This window comes from Bombus huntii, chromosome 2, assembly GCF_024542735.1.
Source record: "Bombus huntii isolate Logan2020A chromosome 2, iyBomHunt1.1, whole genome shotgun sequence".
Taxonomy (NCBI): Eukaryota; Metazoa; Arthropoda; class Insecta; order Hymenoptera; family Apidae; genus Bombus; species Bombus huntii.
The window spans coordinates 8,721,392-8,743,938 of record NC_066239.1 but is presented as its reverse complement, the minus strand read 5'-3'; the positions used below and the strand labels follow the sequence as shown (position 1 = coordinate 8,743,938).

At 38.6% G+C, this 22,547-nt stretch overlaps 1 protein-coding gene across 1 annotated transcript in view; it reads left to right on the top strand.

Annotated features, from left to right (window-relative positions):
• The window catches only part of LOC126875370 (protein groucho-like), a 77,364-nt gene that overhangs the window by 23,566 nt on the left and 31,251 nt on the right, over positions 1-22,547 (top strand). Inside the window, exons 2-4 of the mRNA XM_050638249.1 lie at positions 9,801-9,898; positions 13,045-13,108; positions 20,283-20,327. Of these exons, the coding sequence (XP_050494206.1) occupies positions 9,801-9,898; positions 13,045-13,108; positions 20,283-20,327 (207 nt within the window). The remainder of the gene's footprint in view (positions 1-9,800; positions 9,899-13,044; positions 13,109-20,282; positions 20,328-22,547) is intronic.

The window sequence follows — 22,547 nt, the reverse complement described above, 5'->3', positions numbered from 1 at the left end:
AATACCTTAATACGTAAAAAAAAGGTACCAGTTAGCAGAAAATATTGGTATGTCGCAAATAACATTTACACACATCGTGTTCACTTATCAATAATTTTAACGCGCATTAAGACTTACATATATAGCTTCTTGTTTTAAACCAACTGTTTACTCAATCTATTCTACGAATAGACGAAGAACTTCCTCTTGTATGCTTCCAACTTTTATCTGCTAAATATATCACCGCGAAAGATATCCCGTCTAAAGTGATATCCGTTCGTTGCTACAACTGCCTATCAAACTACTTATTAACGGTATTTACGATGTATTTTTGGAATGCAGGTAGAAGTTAGTAATGCCAAAATAAAATCGAGTGCCTAGATTATCGATAAGTATTCGCTAATTGTAGTTCTCGGTATCTACGCTGTTAACCATAAGCACTTGAACATCATCTCGTTACATTTATTGGGAAATTCTGATGCATTTCGTTATGTTTGGTAGCTTAGAATTTTTATTATAACAGAGCCTTTCCGAGTACAACTGAAATTTTCTAAAATGGTACAAGTCTCAAAAAACGAGATATATTAAATAGAACGTATGTTTATTTTTATAAAATCAATTTATTTTTGTATTATCCCGTACGAATATGGGTGGAATATACTTTCACATTACCGACACGCGTAACTTCGGTTCATGGGGAGAACCAACCCTTACCGCGTATAAAAGGCGGTTAAGGTTAAACGATCGAAAAACATCATTTTATTAACACTTTACCGACCGCTAGCGATTCTCCCTGGCGCCGGTTCTGTTTCGGTTTAGTCTCTCCAATACCATTCTTTTCGTTCATCGCAAACGATAAGTTTTCCAAATTGGTATAAAACTGTGGGAGCTTACGAAGCAACGCAACTGACGCAACTGAGCAATGTACCTTAGTACTAAATAACAAATTAATGCTCAGATAATGAGAAAGATTGTCGGCGACAAAAAACCGATTAATAGGCTATCGATCCGTAAAGTGTTAATACGCCATCCGCCTCGAACATGTTCCAACCATTCGCTGCGACGTAGCCTTGGTCGTATTAAATTGTTAGAAAGTAGATGCAACTAACAAAGGGTTACAATTTCCTGGAAATAAAAATAACGACAGACTGCAGTTACTATGTTATAGCATTGCAGGGTTGAGATCGGTGATAAAACGTGCCGCAGCGCAGATTTCGTCCACGTATCTGTTGATTGTCGTTCGATTTGATCCAGTTTCACGCGATAAAACGATTCGTTGAAACGATTTCTCGCGTGCTATTGGAATCTGTTGGAGTTAAAACACAGAAAGATTTACTGTTCCTTTCGGCGAGATCGGAATCTGCGAAAAATAAATAGCCTGTGACATCATTATTATTCGCGTCAAACACTATTTATCGCGTTTTATCTAGCGCGATAAGTTTTATGCGGCAGACAGTTGAGTGTACCAGGGGAGAAATATGATTCGTAGCGTCCTTGCTCGGCGTGTTTCACATTTTACGCGGTGTATTTCATTCGAGTAGACGTAGATAGGATGCGCGGAGAGGTATGTATCTTTAAATTTCCGACGATAGCCGCCAGGGGAAGCTTTCGTCATGCGAGAAAAATGCTTTCGTCGTGTTAGAAAAATGCTTTCGTGGCGCAAGAAAAGGCTCGCGACAAAGAAAATTCGAAACGAAGGTCCGTCGCTGGTAAATGAAATTTCATCGATCGAACAAGATAACCGGAGCTGAAAATGTGTTTCCATGCCGATAAAAACTGGTAATATTGAAGTCGATTGCCGTGTTGTAAAAAAGGTTTATTCTTTGATAAGCCGTTTCCAAAATTGATACGACGAACGTGTTAAATCTGTAGGGAATCCTATCGATAAAAGTTGAAGCGATCGATATCCATCGAGTGTTTGCTTATTTGCAACGAAAAATAAACTAGAAAACTTGAATCGGCAAGAAAACGAAGGAGTATCTTTGTCCGATGGGACAGTCTCGGGTGATTTTAAAGATTTGTCTTCTCTTCTTTTCAATCAAATCGCTTCTGCTCGATACGATTATTAACCAAATGATTGATGGAATCTGTTGCTCTAATCAGGAGACTCGGAAGAAAAGCGATACGTACGATAAAATCTTTAATTTCAGAAAATTATCGGTAAACTTGAACATAGAAAGATCTCTGTGCGTTTATTACTTTTGATTTATAGCCTTCTCATAATTCCGGTATTATGGGTTTCTATAATTCCTTCCGCGAGTCGTATTCGATCTTAACGGTTTTGTCTGAGACATTTTCACGTATTGTAAGATTATCGCAACGACTGCCTCGCGAATTCTCGTTTCGATGATAAATTTGCTTTCGAATAGTGAAAATCTCTAGCGTCGGTAACTATACGTTATTTCCACCACAGCGGGTGTGGAGTGAATGCACGATGTGCTGGCCGGTTTGCATTGCGGTGCACAGCGTAACGAAGTGCATTTTAGCGCATTAGCCGAAACGCTCTAAAAGCCGCAAAGTGCCGCTTGCGTTAAGAACCGTTTAAACTGCTGCAACAAGCTGCGTAGAGCGCGTGCAGCCTACGTGTGCTACTGAAGACGTAAGATATTTGACAAAGACAAACAAAAGGTTTCTATAAAATTATAATTACAGCATCGCGACTGAAATTACGACTGTAACGACACGAATACAATATGCAAGGTCCTTTGAAGCCTTTTTGAAATCGTACAGCGTAGAATGTTAATTTTCGTAGACGTTTCTTCGACCAACTTCGGCAGTTTGTATTTGTTTACTTGTATTTGTATTGCTTTCAAGAGCGAGTCGCGTTGCAACGTATTTATATAGTAGATTTAAACCCTTTCACCGTGTAGCACGAGAGAATCTTAGAAAGGCAGTCAAAAATATCCTACTACGAATTTTACATTTGAAATTTTATCAAACGTAACACAGTTACTGATACAGTAGCACGTATCCTTATTTTTCACTGAAATACTTTTTTTTATCAGATTCTATGTTACATATGTTCGTAGTATGAGATTTTCGTAGATGCACGAAAGTACCACAAAGTGATACGAAATTTATCGATGATACGAAAATATAATAAAATTAAAATTAATATGCGGTATATGGCATAATGATATAACGTATCATATAATAAATACAATTTTATATACTTGCACCCGATCGATTAGCATGTAAATGCTATAACGAGAACAATAGAGTACACTTCTCGTAACCACTGTATACACTTCCAATTAGAAATTGAAAATATGTATTTCTTGTTTATCACGTGCAAGTCACTGGTCCATCAGAGGCCGTGATTTCGCTTTCCTCATTTAACGTTTTACCTTGCTCGAAAGTAGACGATTGAGTTCCATTGCAGCAGAATAAAAGAGCCGGGGACGGAAAAGCGCGGAGCGAACCGCAAGAATGTTCGCACAAAGAGACTCGATGGATTCCACGATCGATTCAGTCGGCCGACAACTGAACCGAACAACGAGGAAAGGGAGCCTGGCTCCTCGGTTCATTCGATTACAACGGTTCGATTGTGATCGAGGTCAGGAGGTACCCGATGCACTTCTAGCTTAACCCGAGATAACTCCGGAGGCTAGCCTTCTTCCTTCTTCTTGTTTCCTCGATGATGCTCCTCGACGCTTCACGGAACATCTCGAGAATACGTAGTTGGCTGGAAGAACTTGCGCGAGGCACCTTAGCGTAGATGCAGACGCTGATTAATCAGCAACCTTCTTGTTTTCTTTCCATCGGAGCAGAGTAATCAAAGGGAAGTTTCGCAAATTATGTATCAAGCGAACGCTCGAACGATCGGCTCGATTCCACGACGAACGTTTCGTAAAGAGATTGATGAGCGGTAGGAACCTACGTGGAATAATTGATGCGATTAAAGAGCGTTCCTTTCGTGTTAGCTTTTCGAAAGGGAGCGATAAACGCTCACCGGTAAATCCGATTCGAATTTCTTACGCACGTAAAGCGATGGAGAACGAAAGCTCGATGTATTTGCGAAGAACTTTCCGTAACAAATTGTTACCTTTGTAAACTATCAGCCTTTGGATGTGTTTCTTTCATTCGGTTAGTCTCGAAAGCATATTTTTAAATGGAATTGCGACGATTATTAGCGTATCGGAGTAATCTAATAATCTTTCTCTCGGGTAGTTTTATTTATTTTATTTATGCTCAGTATAATTTGATCTATGTTCTACATTCCATATTTTATGTTTCTTATTCTGTTCCTGATCGTTTAATGAGATTATCTGATACATCCTTTCTTTCCTTTGTATCTGATTTTTGAAAAAAGATCGTAGTTATGCCAATAATTCATCGAAACTCCCGGTATGAATCCCGCAAGTCACGTTAATCGATTTCACGAATTGAAAATTACAGGAAAATGATCTTACAAACGCTGCTATTTTTTGAAATTTATGCCTCAGACCTCGCTCTTCGTCTACGTCATTTCGTAATATGTAAACCAGTGGAAATAAATCGACCATTTCCTGACAATCCATCGGTAATTCTACTACCTGGACTTTAGAAATTTACAAAAAGTGTAGTTGCGTGTGCGAATCACTTCGTATTCCGGGGCTCGTACAACTACTCTAGAACCGTCTTCCCGACACGGTTTTGCCTTTGTCGATCGATTTCCACCAGTTCAACAGAGAGATAGTCGTCGGTTAACGTGACTCTGCTTGTAGGGGAGCGTATCCAACACGATCTACAGGTCGGTCGAAGGACAACGCTTGCGTGGGCAGGGCAACTGGCGAATGTAGTTAACCGAACACCCTCTCTCTCTCTCTCTCTCACTTTAGGACACACGTGCAACGTCGATGGGCACCCACGTGCATTTGCACGCACACAGTACACGTGTGCGCGAGAGACTCGCAAGTTCATAGTTTCGGTTGTAGCGTGTAATCCTCGTGGACACCGCAAACATGTAATTAACACTTGCTCTCTCTCTACGAGCCGCTGCAGTCAGTCGAGATCGTGTTGACTATACCCAGCCTCGACCGTACCGACCGTGTAATCGTGTGCGCATGCCGACCAATGTAACGAATAAGACCCGCTCTTCGCTATACGGGGTGTCCCGACACCAACCGTAAATATTTTGTCATCGAATTTCGCTGGTGATCCCTGAAATTGAGATTTTGCTCGTTTCAAATCGGGTTTCTTGGTTTTTGCTATTTTTCAATTATCGTAGAGAGGAGACGAGTTACTGGAAAGTTTGCTAGTGGAAGAAATGCAGGTTGTTTTTGGTTTAGTGGACCACAAATATACAAGCAGTAAAAAATTGCTATACCTTGTGTAATACGATCTCGATCCTTTCACGCTTGGAAATATGATGCGCATAAGTCTGCGCTATTAAACTTTGAGTTTCATGGAAGTTTTTCTTAAGGAATGACCTAGTTTGTAACACAAGTATGATGCATATTGGTGTTTCTTTTTCTGTTTTTCTTTTTTAAGCTGCACTAATTCGAGTTTAGCGTGCCAAACAGAAACTTGTATAATTACGAAGTTACAAATTAACAAAGGCGAATGGTTTTTCGACCTGTTTCGGTGCTTGAAGCAGAAGTTCTTTGGTATTGAGTGATAAAGCTATTGAAGCGAAATAAATATCTGAAACTATACTTTTCTTCTTTTTGGGAAGAATTGAAATTATCGTGAATTTTTTAGACGGTACTGTGTACATATTATTTTTCTTTTTTTTTATTCTTGAACTACGTACGAGTACATGTTACATATATGACAAGCATACGAAGTATATGATAAGTTATAGTTTAAAGAACTTCGATCTTCCAGTAGGGGAATTCCAATAGAAAAATCTGAAACATATTTTTGTTAAATTACGATATTCACGTTATATGTACACTCGGATCAATTCTGAATTTCCATCGAGAAATATCCGCTGAAACGCTTCTGGAAGCGATCCTGAGCGCGAAAAATATGATGAAAGTTTCGAACTAGATTTTCGGCGATATTGTTGACACGAATGTCGGCTCTGCGGTAACTCGAACGTGATTTCGAACGTTATTGGGGATACGGAGGAACGTTTGAGATAATATGAAAGGAGAAATGTGTGTTATGCGCGAAGAATATGTAGAGTCGTTCGATCGATCGAGGTTGAATAGATGGTTCGGGGCGAGCGAGTTTCATGCATCGATGGAGACTGCAAATCATAGGTTTTAAGTTTCCTAGCGATGGTCCGTGTATGCATAGTACATCAATTTTTTGAAAGTTTCTTCGAGAAATTTGCGGTGAAACTCGTTTTCCATAGGTAGTTGTTTAGAAGATAGATTAAATTAAATGGTCGTGTAATTTCGTTGCTTAGCACTGTATACAACCACGAGAATCTTCCTCTGTCTGGAATTTCGACAGCGATACATCATTTTCTTGATTTTATATTCATTTGAATTAGCCATTGTTGTTATACAATATATATGATAGTTAACGATACAAATATGATTATTACAGAATTTGACAATTAGCTGTGGCGATTAGATACTCGAGATGCTAATGACAATAATCTCAGGTTTAATAACGAATACACGGTCAACGGTCAACGATAGCAGATACGCTTACTTCTCAAAAGTCCAAGTGGAACTGAACATACTTGTCCACAGTCCAAGTGTAACTCAACTTACTTGTCCACAATCCAAGTGGAACTGAACTTACTTGTCCACAGTCCAAGTGTAACTCAACTTACTTATCCGCAGTCCAAGTGTAACTCAACTTACTTATGCACAGTACAAGTGGAACTCACTCATGTATCTTTCTCTGTGCCTCTTTATACCCCTCGGGTCAACTATATTTTGAAGGAGAGCAATACAACTACTTACTTAACCTCTGTTAGGTAAAAAAGTCCATCCCATGACTGTGGCTACGTTTAGCGACCAGATATCACTTCGAGTCCAAGCCTGCTGTCATAAATCTCGGGCAAACATACTCGGATTAAATCATAAACAACTACTTCTAAGTTTTATTATTTAAGTACAGCTATAAAAAGTGTAGATTAAAGTATTGGGGATTTTCCCAAAAATTCTAAAGGAAAGGCCCCGATGTTCTTTCATCTCCGACATATACATGCGCGTTCTTTTAAGAAATATCGCTACTAAATACTGTGATGTTGTATATTTTATCAAATTATCGAACGTACGGATTTCCAATTTTATCATTGCTATCTTTAACGCGTACAGAATCGAGTTCTTCCATCAGACTATGGAAAAATTATTTTACAAATCACGAACGACAGAAGCACGTTCCTTTCGGTATTTCTGTAAAAGAGATACAGTGCAATAAAATCTTAGATCAGTCTCGAAACGTACGTTTATAAATCGATATCAATCAAATACAAATATACGAATCAAAATCAATATGAAACAGGTGGATTTCAATTCTTTCAAACATAACGCAGGAAAGTCTAAAACCAGTTTTAAAAAGTACATTCGTATCGTTTAGTCGCTTGACAGAGATACATTGATTTCAAATACGTTAATTTCAATTCTTTCTGTCATAAACATAATCTCTGCTCTCGATTGAAATAAAAATAGTTAACGTGTGAAAATCTGAGCCACCTTTCCCTTCCTTGTCAATGGGACACAGTATACATAGCGAAGCCGAAGGCAATGCGAATCATTGGTCTTTCGAAATAACAGAATTTCCTCGAGCGAGGAGAATTGTTTGGGATCGCGGAGTCTCCGGAGGCCGGACGAGATTCACCTGTCAAGCAAATCTTGTTATCACGTTGCGTTACGTTACATCGTGGGCTCACCCACGCGTGCACGATTGCCAATGGCGTTTAGGTGTCTTTCACTGTTTACCGTATGCCACATGGTCCGTACGCCTACCATCGTCTGGTCTGGTCTCGTCTCGTCTCGTCTCGTCTCGTCTCTTCGCTACGCCTGTCTGATTCCCCCTTTTCTTCGCTGGCTCGCGAATCGGCTAACGCATTATTTCCTGCATCCATTCTCGCTCCTTCGCGATGAACAGCTGTGTGAAATTAATTATTCACCGGCGGCATTGACGCGTATTCACATCGCGCGCTTCGCTGCGCTTCCGTCGCCTTTGCTATTCCTTTTTCAAATTGAAGAACGCAGGTGACAGACACGATAAGTCACATTTACGATCTTTCATGGGAGAACAGTTTTTAAATTCGATATATTGGCGTCTATTTTTGCGTCAATTTTGTATCAATTAATTCGTTTGATTATGGGCTCGAGTATGTGTTTTGTTATACGCTCGAGAAATATCAACAGCATCGGTTACGTGCACCGATATTAATTGATTTGAATTAGTATTAATTAATTAAGATTTGTATCTTTTATTCTCCTTTCAACAGTTTCACGTGAAAACATTTTTTTTTATCCGCTGGGTTCTACATAAAAGACGATCGATATGAAAAGACATATATTTTTCTCGTGTAGTCTTTTGTTTTTGTCTTTCTCTTTAGTTTCTTTCATTCTTCTCTTTCCTTTATCAGTTTGAAACGAAGCGAATTCTTTGTTTGAGATAAGATACGGAGAAAGTTGGATAATTCTTCGAAAAGTCTTGATGAATGTTAATGGGATTTAACGAGGATTTGTCTCGTGTGGTTTTGAAGACAGAAGCGTCATTCTTTGAAAGTGATCTTAACATCGAGTCAATGGATTTTAACTTGTCTTGAAATCTTCAAAGCTTTAATAACGTGAATAATTCAAACAGAATAACGTGGTGTAATTTCGGTTAAATACGTTTACATATGAACATATAAAAATATATATTTATATATATATTTGTTAGAAAATATATAAAACATGAAACATAATATTCTACAAAACTTCCTACTTAAGATTTTATTTCTTAAATCCTGTTCGTAAAATAATACCAGTGTAATTACACGAATATCATTTATGTTAACCATAACAAACATTCTTAAACGTAAGAAAATTCCGTTCTTCTTCATCATATTTTATTTTGCAACAAGTAAGTGAAATGACTGGCCATTACCAACGATAATAAAACGTGTATGGAATAGCGAAAACGGATGTTAGCAGTTTTATTTCCCATCGGTATAAAAACTACGTAGCAACTAAGAAGATAATAATATGCAATATTCCGTCGGCTAGTTTTCGCATAACATGCGCAACGATTAATACAGCAAAGTTTAGACTGTAAAGTTTGCTCGTGTTTTACGTGCTGTTGCGTTATAATGTGATACCACACACGTTGTATAGTTAGATATTCCAACCGTTATACTCTGTTACTTTCGCGAACTAAGCTGTAGATTATTACTGTGAAATCCGATAGATGATTTTTGCTGTTTAATTTATGTAACAGCATTCGAAGCAATATGTTATTTCGCTGAAATTAGCTTCAACTTTGTTACGCAATTTTGCGAACCATTTAGATATATAATTTATAATCGTTTTGCAAATTTCTAGAAATTTATAAATAAGATCAAATTCTACGTATAAATATTATTAAGTAATTTTTATTATTATTCATCTTATATTATATATTTTATTATTGCTTATTAAGTAATACTGTACGTTGAGAAAAATCATTGAGAGATTATTCGCTAGGAAAAATGAAAAGTTATGTGACAATTAAATTATCTTATAACAAAAAAAAAAAAAAAATGTTAAACGTAAGCTTTACTTATCTTGCTAAACAAATGAACGTATTTTGACGTAAAATGTTAATTCTTACTGCTCTAGAATACTCGACGAACATCCTGGCAGACGCATGTTTAAGAAATCGAAGACGATAAAGAAACAGCAAGATCGTTAATTTAACTGCTCGACTATTAATTCGTTTCTCTTGTGAATTTATTGCAGGGCCCGCCACAGCCCGGACAACAAATTAAATTCACAGTCGGAGAATCCTGCGATAGGATCAAAGAGGAATTCAACTTCCTGCAGAACCAATGCCACGCGTAAGTGACAGATATCTTGTACCATAATAATCTACGCATAATTTCCTCTCACACTTCTTAACACCTTGTCATCGTTTCATTACACAAAAACAACAAATACACCGATCCAACTTTTCGCTGATTTATGTTTTACACGCGCGTAGCGTTCTAAATAGAAAATCTAAAGAGAGATCTAAAGGTATCTGAAATACCTAGAAACAATCGAAATCTCGTTGTGAAACACAAGTAAAATTAAAATACCAAAAGTCGTGGTGAGGTAAGGAACGAATTAATTCCTTTGGAACAGCGACGTTAAACTATCCGCGATAAGGGCGAAACTTAATTACAACGCAGCGTAAGTAGAACATAAGAACAATCATCCGGAGAGATTCGACTCGAGGTCTTTGCACCCTTTGCAAGTCACCTTATTACAGTTTCTTTTCTTTTTTCTTCTTCGGTTCCAAGGGAATTAATATTAAAAAAGACGGACGGGCCAGAGCTAATCCGAAAAAAGGTCTTCCGGCTCGAATAAGTTTATTAAATCGTGTAACGAAAAGGGGGAAAAAAGAGAAAAGAAGAAGAAAGTAAGAGAAGGGAAAGAAGGAAAGAGGAGTAAAAAAAGGGGGGGACAAGAGTCGTAAAACGATTGAAGTCGAGCGGCACCTGCTCATCAGCCCTTTCAGACTCTCTTTCTCTTTCTCTCTCTCTCTCTCTCTCTCTCTCTCTCTCTCTCTCTCTCTCTCTCTCTCTCTCTCTCACTTCAAGTTCTCCTTTTGTCTCGAAGTTGCATACGTAGCCGGCAGCTACCGGGCACCACCATCGCGGATCGAGAAAGAGCCTGGGAATTCGTGCAGCTGCTTCCTTGGCTTTGCACGCGATACACAAAAGCCATAAGTGATTTACGACAACGTGGCTATTGGCAGACACGTAATGACACCCGTGCACCGTAGCCACCGCGAATACGAAATTAAGGAAGCCTCGATCTCGCTGCTGTTGCATTTTTCAGCGTTTCGCCGATCGAAACTTTCATTGTTCGTACAAGCTGCAACTTCCCAGCCGGAAGTTTCAAGCTCTTTTCCATTTCTCTCTCTTTCTTTCTGTCTTTTCTTCCGTCTCTTTTTCTTGTCGTTTCGCCTTTTTTCTTTTTTTCTACCCCTTTGAAGTTGGCAAACGTACACGGCATTGTTCCCAGTCGATGACGGCGAGGTATAAGAGAATGCAGAAGAACGATAGGAACAATATTTCAAACGTTGCGCTCCAACTTCTCGCAGCGTGCACACGCGAGAATGTACGTGCTGTCTATTATGGGCAGTAAGTGGTGCAACGAAGGACAGAGTGGTTTTGTATTAAAAAATGGATGGAAACTATCGAACGAAGATCTTTTTTTATAGGAAACTTCGTTTTTACGAAGACTTGAAGTTGTGAATCTGTATTAACGAACGAATGAAATTCATAGGAAACTGCGTTTTCGAAAAAGTTGAACTAATAGCGAATTTGTACTAGCAAACGGATGAAATCTTTTAATAGGAAGCCTCGTGGAATGTGTATTAAAAATTTGTCTAATTTAAATGAAATTTAATTGAAATTAATTGAATTAAACTAAATTATAATGAATCAATTAAAATTAATTTAAATCGAAAGTTGTTTCGTTCTCAAAAAGATTGAAACTGAAAATTCCTCGGTGGTGAGTTCTACGTTTAAGTTCCGATTTAGGTATTCATCGGGTAGAGTTTTTAATAAACGAAAACATCTACTGACATTTTCACTCGTCAATGTTGCAAGTGCAATCGTTTTGATGTATGATTAATGAAGATACGTCTATTGGGAGCTTTATACGCCAGTAATTAGATGCACGTGCACTCAAAGAACTTTCAAACTCAATTTTCTTGAGAACGAGGCCTTGTATCGCATTATCTTACTCTACATTTTTTATTCTTTTTTTGCATGTACAATCATTTATTATCCTTCCTTCTTCTACCACTTACGAGACACGGTAGTTTAATAGAAAGGGTGTGTTTGATGGGGGAAACAGGTTAGGGAATATAGCATAAATGGCCATCGCGTGTGCACGCAATTACGTATGCATAATCGACGACAATTAATATTAACATTATGCTAACGCGGTGAGCATAAAGTAGAAAGATCGTGGGACGTTACTCGGATTACACAGTGCGTAATGTAGGCATGTGTGACACACATAGCCACGTGTTATCTGTAAAATTATGCTACTTAGTGAATAACACGGGCAACGATATTTTAGACCATTTAAAATATCGTATAGCGGATGTTTGCATGTTGGTTGCCAAAAGTTTTCGTAAAGTGCGATTTTCTTATACCGTGTAAAGAGATAAATTCCAAAATTTCAATATAGAGATTCGCTGTGTAAGTATATCATGTAGTTAGTTCAATTTTCAAAGTAGAGAAAATTTATTGATCTGCGATCTAAAATAAGTTGTTTTTAAAAAGACATATTTATATTATACCATTGCCAACAATTTTTGGCTAACATACGCAGTGGTGTGTAGAAGCTTCTGGCCAAACAGATTTTTCAATTTATATTCTATCTTACAAATTTGTAACAAACGTTGTACGACTGTAGTAAACCTGTGTTTATTTGTTGTACTGTTTTCTTTTACTTGCCTTGCCTTTAAACTCGATATTTAAGTTAAAGTTCTTTAGATCTGGCTAAAATGTTACATTACATATATACAATCAATAAAACGAAAATAAATATACTATTTAGAACTGTATCTGGCTAAAAACAGTGTCTTACTTGCGTATTTATCGTACGAATAACGTGATTCATATTTTCACCATTCATATCCAAATTGATTTTTCTCTGCGATGCCTAAATTCCGAAACATAAAATTCAGCATTAAATCTGCTGTTCTTTACGCAACTGGACGTATCTTTTTCTCTCTCCTCAGAATGTTTCATTGTAATACTAAAATCGAATATTTAAAAGCCATTTATTTTTGGATAATATCAATCAAAATGAAATATTCATCTCGAGTCACATAAATCTAAGAAAAGCAATAAAATTAAGGTTACACCGTCGCTTGACCGCCACTTAATATATTACACACAATATACAAAAGTTAAGAGAAACATAAGATGGGATTAAAATCATTTAATCTGTACCAATTCCCCTTTCTCTCTGTTCACAGCTTGAAGCTCGAGTGCGAGAAATTGGCCACGGAGAAGATCGAGATTCAGCGACATTACGTGATGGTAAGGAATTACCATTCTGTAACACTAATTCCGGTTAAGTCCGTGCTCTCCTTTCTCCCTCTGTCCCCTAAAGTTTCCTTCTGATCCCTTCTCGCTTGGTCCTTTCTACCTCTATCTCTACCCCGTTCTCCGTATCCAGGATAATCATGCTTGCTCGACCGCTAAACCACCTCGGCTTCTTAGCATTAATTGCATCCTCGCCGCACCGACTTTACATTGGCCTGTTACGCCGCGCACATTTCCCCTCTGTTCAGGTATACAGTGTACAGGTACACACAGAGCCTCGCAAGGGACACTTACACACAAACGAACCACGTGTGCTGGCCCGTGTATCTGTATATTTATCTTGCGCACCTACTGTGCATAGCTAATGATTCTAAGAGGGCCAGAGGTTCTCACTGATTGGAAGACCAGTGGTTGGGAAAATCCAGTGTACGAGCGTATCGCATGCGAGCTTCTTATTTGACAAATAGCTTTACTTCAGCAAAATATAAAGGCACAGAGGATGGAGGGAATTACACGGGATTAGCATCAAAGTGCTTTGGCATTAAAATTGGAAAAGTTTGAAAATCTGGAGTTATTCATCTTGGCTTGTGAACTGCCCCCTGTGTGTTTCAAAGCTTTTACAACCGAAAATAATTCAGTTATGCTGTGCAAAAAAAAAACATGAAAACTGTCAAACGGGTATTTTCAAGGGTTAAAAACGAAAAACTGCGAAAATAATATTTGACCAAATAATGTTATGCGTTTGGTATATATATAAATTTTTTGTAAGCTTTCAAATGGTTTTTTGCGTTTTCTGAAAAATTTGTTTGAGTTGCCACGCTTTTGAAATACATGTTCGATATAGCAATGGGATCTGACACTTGGAATTTCTATGCAGCGCGTTATAAAATATATGGGGGATATTTATAGGGCCGATTCTAAATATCAAAAAGATGAAAAGCGCTGTTTCAAGCTTACCGTTCCAGTTATAAACAATTCTATTTTACGTTAGAAATATATTGGTATCAATGAGTCAGTTGATAAAGCTTTTTCTCTGTATCTCACTTAGATTTCTGGTTTCTCATTTTTCATCGACATCGGTACATTTCCAGCGCGAAATGAAATCGTTTGTAACTGTCTTCATTGTTTTTATGTTGAGAATTAACCCTCTCCCTTTCTATATATTTTAACCTTTGAATTATATTCCAGGTGATTTAGAAGTTAGAATTCTTGAAAGCTCTCACTGAATCCTGGAAATCCTACGTGTCTCGAGAGATACTTTCAAGTGTCTCAAGTGTGAAATTTTGCTCATCATAAGATCTTGACATTATTTAGACTATCCGATATTATACATTCATTTTCAATATCAAGGTATTCAATCGATACGCCATAAGGTACCAGCAGTTAATGAGATGAGAAATTAAAGGAGAAATAGAATTCAAGATCTCGAAACATTCAAAATTTAGAAAACTGCGAATCTGAAAGATTGAAAACTCGTCGAGGCTTTCGAGGTTGCAAAGTTTCGGATCGTGTTCGAAACGATTTGCATCTTCATAGTCTCGAAAAGCTTCGAATTATGTACTTGCGAGTTGAGATTCGAACACCCGTTACTACGAACGACCCGTCTTGGGACACCTAATGACAAAGTAATACAAGCTGGATGGAGGCGCGCGAGCAATGCCGAAGGATAATGTAGTTGGCCTCGTTGGCTTGTACCCGAATGCTTTCCAACGATCGACCGCCGTAAACCAGTCTAATTATACCGATCCGCGTGTCCCGCGAGGAAATCCGAGCCGCACTCGCTCGCCGCACGCAAGATGGGATTTATTGCCAGGCGTTTTCATGGTAAATGCCTCGCAGTTAACCCTCGCGAAATTGGACTGCGTGCGTGCACGAGTGCCAGCAAGAGGGAAAGGGTCCACCGAGTGACGTGTGGTTGGAGTTTATTGTGGTCCCGGTGACACAATTAATCGACGCTGATATCGCGACTATCGTTTATTCAGGGCGTTGTAAAATAGGACGTTTGACATTTTTCGAGTGTTAATTTCACGTGTTTCGTTTCTTGCGTGGGATAGAGCGGTTGAAATTTCTAGAAATCGAATGTCACGCGTAGAGAAACGGTTTCATGGATTCTGATTACTGTCTGTGGGTATCACGTATTCGAGCGAGTTTCTTCTTTGATCTTTCATTTTTCACATGTCGTAACACAGATACGCTTCGGTTTGTTATTTGGCCAGTGAAAAGATATACAAATTTTGAGTGATAGAAATTTTCTATACGATATAGGTACTTCGTATCAATAATATCACGATTAATAAGAGGAAGATAATTCGTTGCTCTGTTATTGTAAATTCATTTACGACGTTGAAACGTAATAGAACGAAGCATTGTTTCTATCCGTAGCAGTTCTTACGTATCTAGAACGTATACTTGAAATTGTATCTCTTCTGCAGCAAGTGTGCGATATTATTATAAATGAACATAAGTGAATGAGATTTCTTACGAACAAAAGCAATTACTACTTCATTGATAACCCTATTAAAAGGAAACGGCGATAATGTCTAAAACGTAAAAACACTATTGCTATCCTTGTATTTGTCATAACCTAATAATAAAATGATAAATTAAACGCAAAAGATAACAGAAGCAAACAGCAAGGAAAATAACATTCTTACAATTTAATCGTCGTGATTGCGTCTCATACTTCTCTGTCCTACATAACGCGCATAGTTACAGATAGAGAACTATAAGGACATAATATGGCGCCTTGTTCAAGGCCCGTATATCGGTTTGATATACTAATTTATTGTTGTCCCTTGCTACCCTGACGTGGCATTTCGCCTTAGGTTCTGTTTTTCCTCGAACACTCGGATACGAGGGAGTGTCTCTCCCTCGGTCCCTTTCTTGCTGTTCTTGCACAGGGCGTTGTACAGACTTAATTGGCGCGGAGGCGACTAGTTTAAACACGATTAATCAAGCGTACGAGCCAACACGGCTGCCGCCGGAGGAAGTCGCCGTGAAGAGAGAGAGAGAGAGAGAAACTCCATGGAGATTTATCGACACGAGCCACGTTGTTCCTCGCGAGGCTTTCTAAGACACGTTCTGTCTCATAATTTCTGTTACCGTGGAATGTAGATTTTGTTGCCCCCGGGACGTTATTATTGCTTGTAACATGCACTAAACGCATTGTTTCCCGCTAACGAATACCAACTTCTATGAACGTCCTCGTAAATATTGCCAACCGTGCTGGCCTTTCGTTGTATCTCTGTTACGTATTTTAATAGGCTGGGATTTTCCATTTTGTCGCGTGTTTTGTCTTATTTACAACAGGGCGAAATATCAGGGATGAATCATTGTCGTTGGAATCTCGTCCTTTACGTTTGGTCGAACGTTTTCTCAGATTGTTTCTGTTACAAGCGCATTATCGATGAAAAGTTTGCGATCAGTTCTCAGTCGGATCGTACCGAGTGTTCGGCTACTTTTGTCATCGATTCGAAATTGATATCAGATCGATGTAACAGATTTTTGACCATAGAATTTTCGGAGATGACAGAATTCCGAGCTGACGTTGCTGTTTTCCGGTTCTTCGCTTCTACGGAGCATGTAGGGTGATTCCAAGCTTTTGACATTTGAGGCAACTAAGGATATACGAACTCAAGCAATGACTATGCAGATGAAAATGATCTCCTAATTGTTTCAACCGGTATATAATAATACAGGCAATTGTCTTTCATATCTATGCTTGTTAATACTCATCAATTGTTACAGAATAGTACAACGATGATGAAAATTTCCAAAATTTTTAAACGTCCTTCCTCCAAACAGCTTATCCTGTTTCCGCGATTCCATTTCCCTAAGACATCAAAGTCGTTTCTGAATATCTCGAAACGCGTTTAATTCTGCGATTAATCAGCAAGCAACGCGCTTCGACCTATCCTCGTTCGAGTTCTCTAAGGGGAGCCGATCGATTTCTATCCGGTCAATAAAAATTTGTCGGATTGAATTACACCTCGGGCACGCCTTGGCCCGATCATTTATCCCCCCTTAACAAGATCACTCTCCGAGAGCAAAAGAGAAAGAAAGAAAGCTGTTCGAGCAATAGTACCGACGCGGCAGTAAAAAAAAAAGGCCAGGTCTCTAACAAAAGACCGCTTGTTAACTCGCTTAAACGACGTGTACAGAGTACATCTCGGTGGGGTGTCGGTGCCAAGGCGGAGCAACAACGGTGAGACGAGAAGTAGAAGAAGAAGGAAGAAACTAAGAGAAGAGAAGAAGGGCGCGTTGGCGAATCGAGGGAGATCGCGTGCTTTTTCTCGTTCTCTTTGTCGAGTTCATTAACAAGCGCCACGTTAAGGACGCTGGTGTACAGGGGTCGAGGCCCGTCACGTTAATTTGTTGTGCAAGCCATAATGAGTCGCGGAAGTTGGTCCAGAGAGTGCACTACTACTAAGGGCTGCTGCTGCTGCCGCCACCACCACCACCACCACCACCATCACCATCACCGCTGCTGATCGTCGCTGCTGGTTCCTGCTGCTGCAGTTGATCTTAACAACCTCTGCCTCCTGCCCTCTTCGCCTCTGTTGCTCTCTTCCTACCACCGCCGTTTCCTCAGCATGTCCTCCCCCTGTCCCCGCTGTGTTCCTTTCCATCGGTGGCTCGCTTCATCCCCCTTCTCCCTCGGGTGGAATAACTTACTTACGACGCAATTAATTCGCCCGTGTAATTACGGGGCTAATGGCCCGTAAAATTAAGAACCTGTACCTGGCTCTCGAGCGTGTTGCACGCGTTCTACTACCCTTCCCTCTTTCTCTCTCTCTCTCTCATCTATGTTCATCGTCTCTTTGCCCTTCATCTTCTATCTATTTCCGTCTTCTTCATACGCTCTCGTATAATTTCTCTCTCCCGCTCACACTCCAATTCGCTCCCTCGCGCAAAATCCTACGTATATACAACCGTCCGCTCCTCTGTCTCTCTGGAGTGTATTCGACTAGACTCGATTAAGTTTATCGCGATTAACGATAATTAATAACGCGTTACCACGGAAAGTGCAGTGCTGCATAGCGTGAGGGAGAGAGAGAGAGAGAGACTGGGGGCAGATATAGTCGAAGCTCGCTCGCGCCACCGCTCGTTCACGAGATTAATGGTACCCGGGGATGTTAATGACGCGGATGTGCAAGGAGGCGGCGACGTCGGGCAGGTGGTAGCTCGCCACGATGCCTTGCCGTAAGAAAGCCAGAGGATGAAAAAAAGAAGGCGAAGACGAGGGAGAGAAGGATGTAAGAATAAAAAAAAAAAAAAAAAAGAAAAAAAAGGGAAATAAAGGAGGAAAGGCGAGGAGAGAGAAAAAAGTAACAACGTCGAAATAACGAAGCAAGACACGGACAAATCTGGCAAATGATGTTAAATTGCTGGCAGTGAAGAGACGCCGCGCTGTACGGACGACGCGATGCTAAATGACCGCCGCTGAGCCTCGGAGTTGACTGTTAAGTAATGACGCTACAAAACGGTCTCTTCGGTAAAATGCTCGTTTACCGCAATTATGACCGCCTCATCGCTGCCCTGCTAACGACCACCGTTGATAGCCGATGAAAGACACTTCGCATCGGGAATTCTAGGAGTTTCCTGTGGTGTCGTAAGATGGCAGAATCGACGCCATATTATTATTTTTCAACCGTTTGAACATTGTTTCCGTGGAATTGACGGGACGAATCGCCGAGTTTTCGCGGTATAATAATAAGTGGCGAACGATCTATTGCAGAGAATTCTGTAAACGAGCGACATTATCCTTTCAGACTTTGTAAATTTCTTTCTTGTCCTGTCTTATTATCGTCCTTTTAAATTTTTATCAGGTGTATTATAAAAGTTAATTGCGTTGTTCGAGAAAACGTTGTAAACGAGTAACGTTGTTTCTTTAGATTTTTGTAATTCCTTTCAAACCCATCTATTTATTGTCCCTTCAAGTCAGATGTTGTAGTTGGATTCTATGGAAAAGTTCATTGATTTTTAACAGAGAACTCTGTAAAAGAGTAATGTTATTGTTTCCAATTTCTGATAATTCCCATCTATTTAGTGTATTTTAAAAAATGGTCAATATTGTATCGTAATTTCGCTGTTGGATATTTTATAAAGGTTTACTTTATAGAAGTTGGTAATTGTTTCCAGAATGAAATTTCGATATAAAACGAGGAAGAATATTGTGCGAATGTAAAACAGTTAAGTTTTGTGTTTTGATGTTTTCTGTGCAATATTAGAAATTTGTCTCTATCATCGAGGAAACATTGTAGACAGGCATTATATAACTTATTGCTAGTCTGTTATTTCCACTGAAAGCATCAAAATGATGAAACGGCAACCTAATGACATTATACATAATGGAGAAATATATTTCTGAAATAACGGGCCGCGTCTTACACATGACGCTTCATTTACATTATTATTTCATCGTATTTGCGAAAATAAATCTTGGAAAGCTCATTCGCGCGTAACATTTCTCTCTTATTATACGTTGGCTGCTTTTTAGTTTGGCATTTCAAGTTATCACAGGCCAGCGTAGTTAAGAATTAATCATTGGAAAATCTAATTAACTCTTTGCTTACAAAAGGCGGCTATGCATGCCCTTAATGTGTCATTAACATATTTATGAACTCTATATACAATAATTGTATGTACAGCCAATATATCTTTTAATTACCTGATAATCTCGTATATATTAAAAGGAAAGTGCGGATATTTGTAGCTACATTTATAGGAAATTTAAATGTGTATCGAAGAAATAATAAATAATTCGATTAAAATATACAATCGTATGAAGTTCAAACATGCACGAAATATCCAAAAATATCCATGTTACGATATTTAGAATGTGAGATAAATTTCTGGTCAGTTCCAATCTTTCGTTTCTCTAGTTCTTTTCACAAAAATATGAATTTCCATCGGCATATCCAGTCTATCGATATACACTGCACTTTTGCAATTATATTAAAAATGCTTCAAAATACGAAATTTAAATAAGAAATTCAACGCTTCTAACGCGCATCAACGACTGATTTCCAAATATAATTTCATCCAATGCAATATAATTGTGCTCTTTTAGTATACACCGTAGCTAAAAAGTTAATAATCCATTTTCATTTAGAAGTTGACGTATTTATAATTTTGATGCATAACCAATTTATGTTCTCTGTTACAGTATTACGAAATGTCGTACGGCCTAAACGTGGAGATGCACAAACAAGTAAGTTCCTTCTACCCTCTGCACCAAGAATTATCATAAATTTTCTCGTCATCATTTCCGACATATAACCGCGATTTTTTATTTATTTATTTATTTATTTAAATTTTACAATTTGTCCAGTAGGTCATTTGGTAAAATATTATAGCTTAGTGGTATAATAATATAACATATCTTCGAATTTGATTGATTTATTTCTTTAGTGTGGTGAGTGTACCGCGATTTTCGACCGGTGTACCATACAAATTTTTCAAACATGCAACACCTGACTATTTACTCAGGCGCATTGAACTCCCTTTTCCCTTAGATTATCAAATAAAAACGACGATATTCTTTCGATATAAAGGTCCTGTCTCGAACCAGCTACCTGTAATATATTTTTCAATGTGTCGCGAGATTTTAGTAATCAGCTTATCCGTGTAACGAGGCGAGAAAGGTCGAAAATCGCTGACACGATAGTCCCGTCTCGTTGCACGAAATTCAGAAATCGACCGCGAAAACGCGTTTCGCGTGTGTACACGCGCACTTCCTTCCACTTGCATTGCATCGGGCGACGATCTTTCTTGGCTCGAGACCCGCGCCGGTTAACGTCGCGTGTTTGCCGCAGTCATTAAGCGGGATAAGTTTGTCCCGTGTACACGGCCGAATAAACATTTGCAGCGATGACTCGACGACATGGGGCAAGGCTCTGAGAGAATGCAGCCGCCACTTTCGATTCCGTTTGCGAACATCTATTCCGAGAAGACGTTCCGTTCGCACGATAACTTGGTAGCCCGTACGCGTCAACGTTCTCCGTGTTTAAAAAAATCAGCTTCGCTACGGAGAATCCACGGATTCGTAAATATTGCTCCGTTCGAAATATTGTTTCGTACGATTCGAAAATACGAGGGCCGAAGAAATTTTGTTTTAAGATTAGGTAAAGAAGTTTGAAGATTTGCTTCTTAATATATTTCTTAATTATACTTGATAGGTCTACCTTAGAACGTGCGCGTATTTGACAGGTCAATCACGTAAAATTGATATTAATGAAACATTAGTTTGCAACTGTTATTGGAGATAATCGAGTAAAATTGGTTAACGGAATAGTTAAAATTCAGAGTATTCGAATAATTAAACTGTTGCGATAAATATAATCTGCCGGATACAGATCGTTTACCTCTATTTAATTTGCTAGTAAATTTACTTTAAATTTAAGCTAGATTATCTATAACTATTATTAGGAATTTAAATTTATGTATTTCTCACATATCTTTTAAAATAATCATCAAATATGTACAGAATTCTTTTCCAATACACCGTAGAAAATCGAAGAATCAAAATAGAAGGGAACTAATTTCCGGCTCTGAAAGACCTCGTAATGGTTATTAACTATTAAGTTAAAATTTACACAAAGATAAAGATAAATCAAGTTCGTAAAAGTTGTATCTTCTTGCTGTTTTTCTTTTCTGCTTAGTAATTAACATAAATAGCGCGTTCGTCGAATTTTTTGATCAGGCTACATAGGTGCAGTTAAGTTGGTGTACGGCTCGTTTCCTATACACAGAGGACGTAAACTAAGGGATCGGCTCGTTAAACCGGCGAAACCGAGCCGTGACGCGCAGCTTTTCTACGCGTCTCGTTAATCATCCTCCTTATGTCTGGCTGCGTCGCTTATTTCCGCGGTTCCACCGCCTCTTACCAGCTTCTTGCGACGAAAATAGAGACGCAGCCCATCCATGCTAGAAATACGCGGGTTCGATGAATATTGCTTGCATTCCGCCTATTTCCTTTACAAAATGTTGTCGAGTTGCCGCGGCAAAATATTAATTAACCGGCGGAACAAACAGGTTGAACGATTTTACGGTAGAATTATGCACACATTAATTTTTGGTAAATAATTTTGATCGGATGTAAATATGCAATCGAGCGTAAAACAAATTGAGGGAACGTTAGAAATTGGAAACTTTTGGTCGAGAGGAATTTTTATTGTAATTTTTTCCTTATAATATATTAATATACGAATCGAGTCGATAAATTAATTATACAAATATACATTATATAGTGTGACAAGAAATATTACGACAATATGGAATATTATAAGAAAAAGTTTAAAGAATTCCTTTTTCCTCTTTCAAGTCGATATTTCTTAAGAATAGGTGAAATTAAATATCCACGCAGTGTAATGTTTTAGAAGAAAATATTCTAAATCTGTAGTCTCGTTGCTCGAAAAGTTTAGGGTTCTGA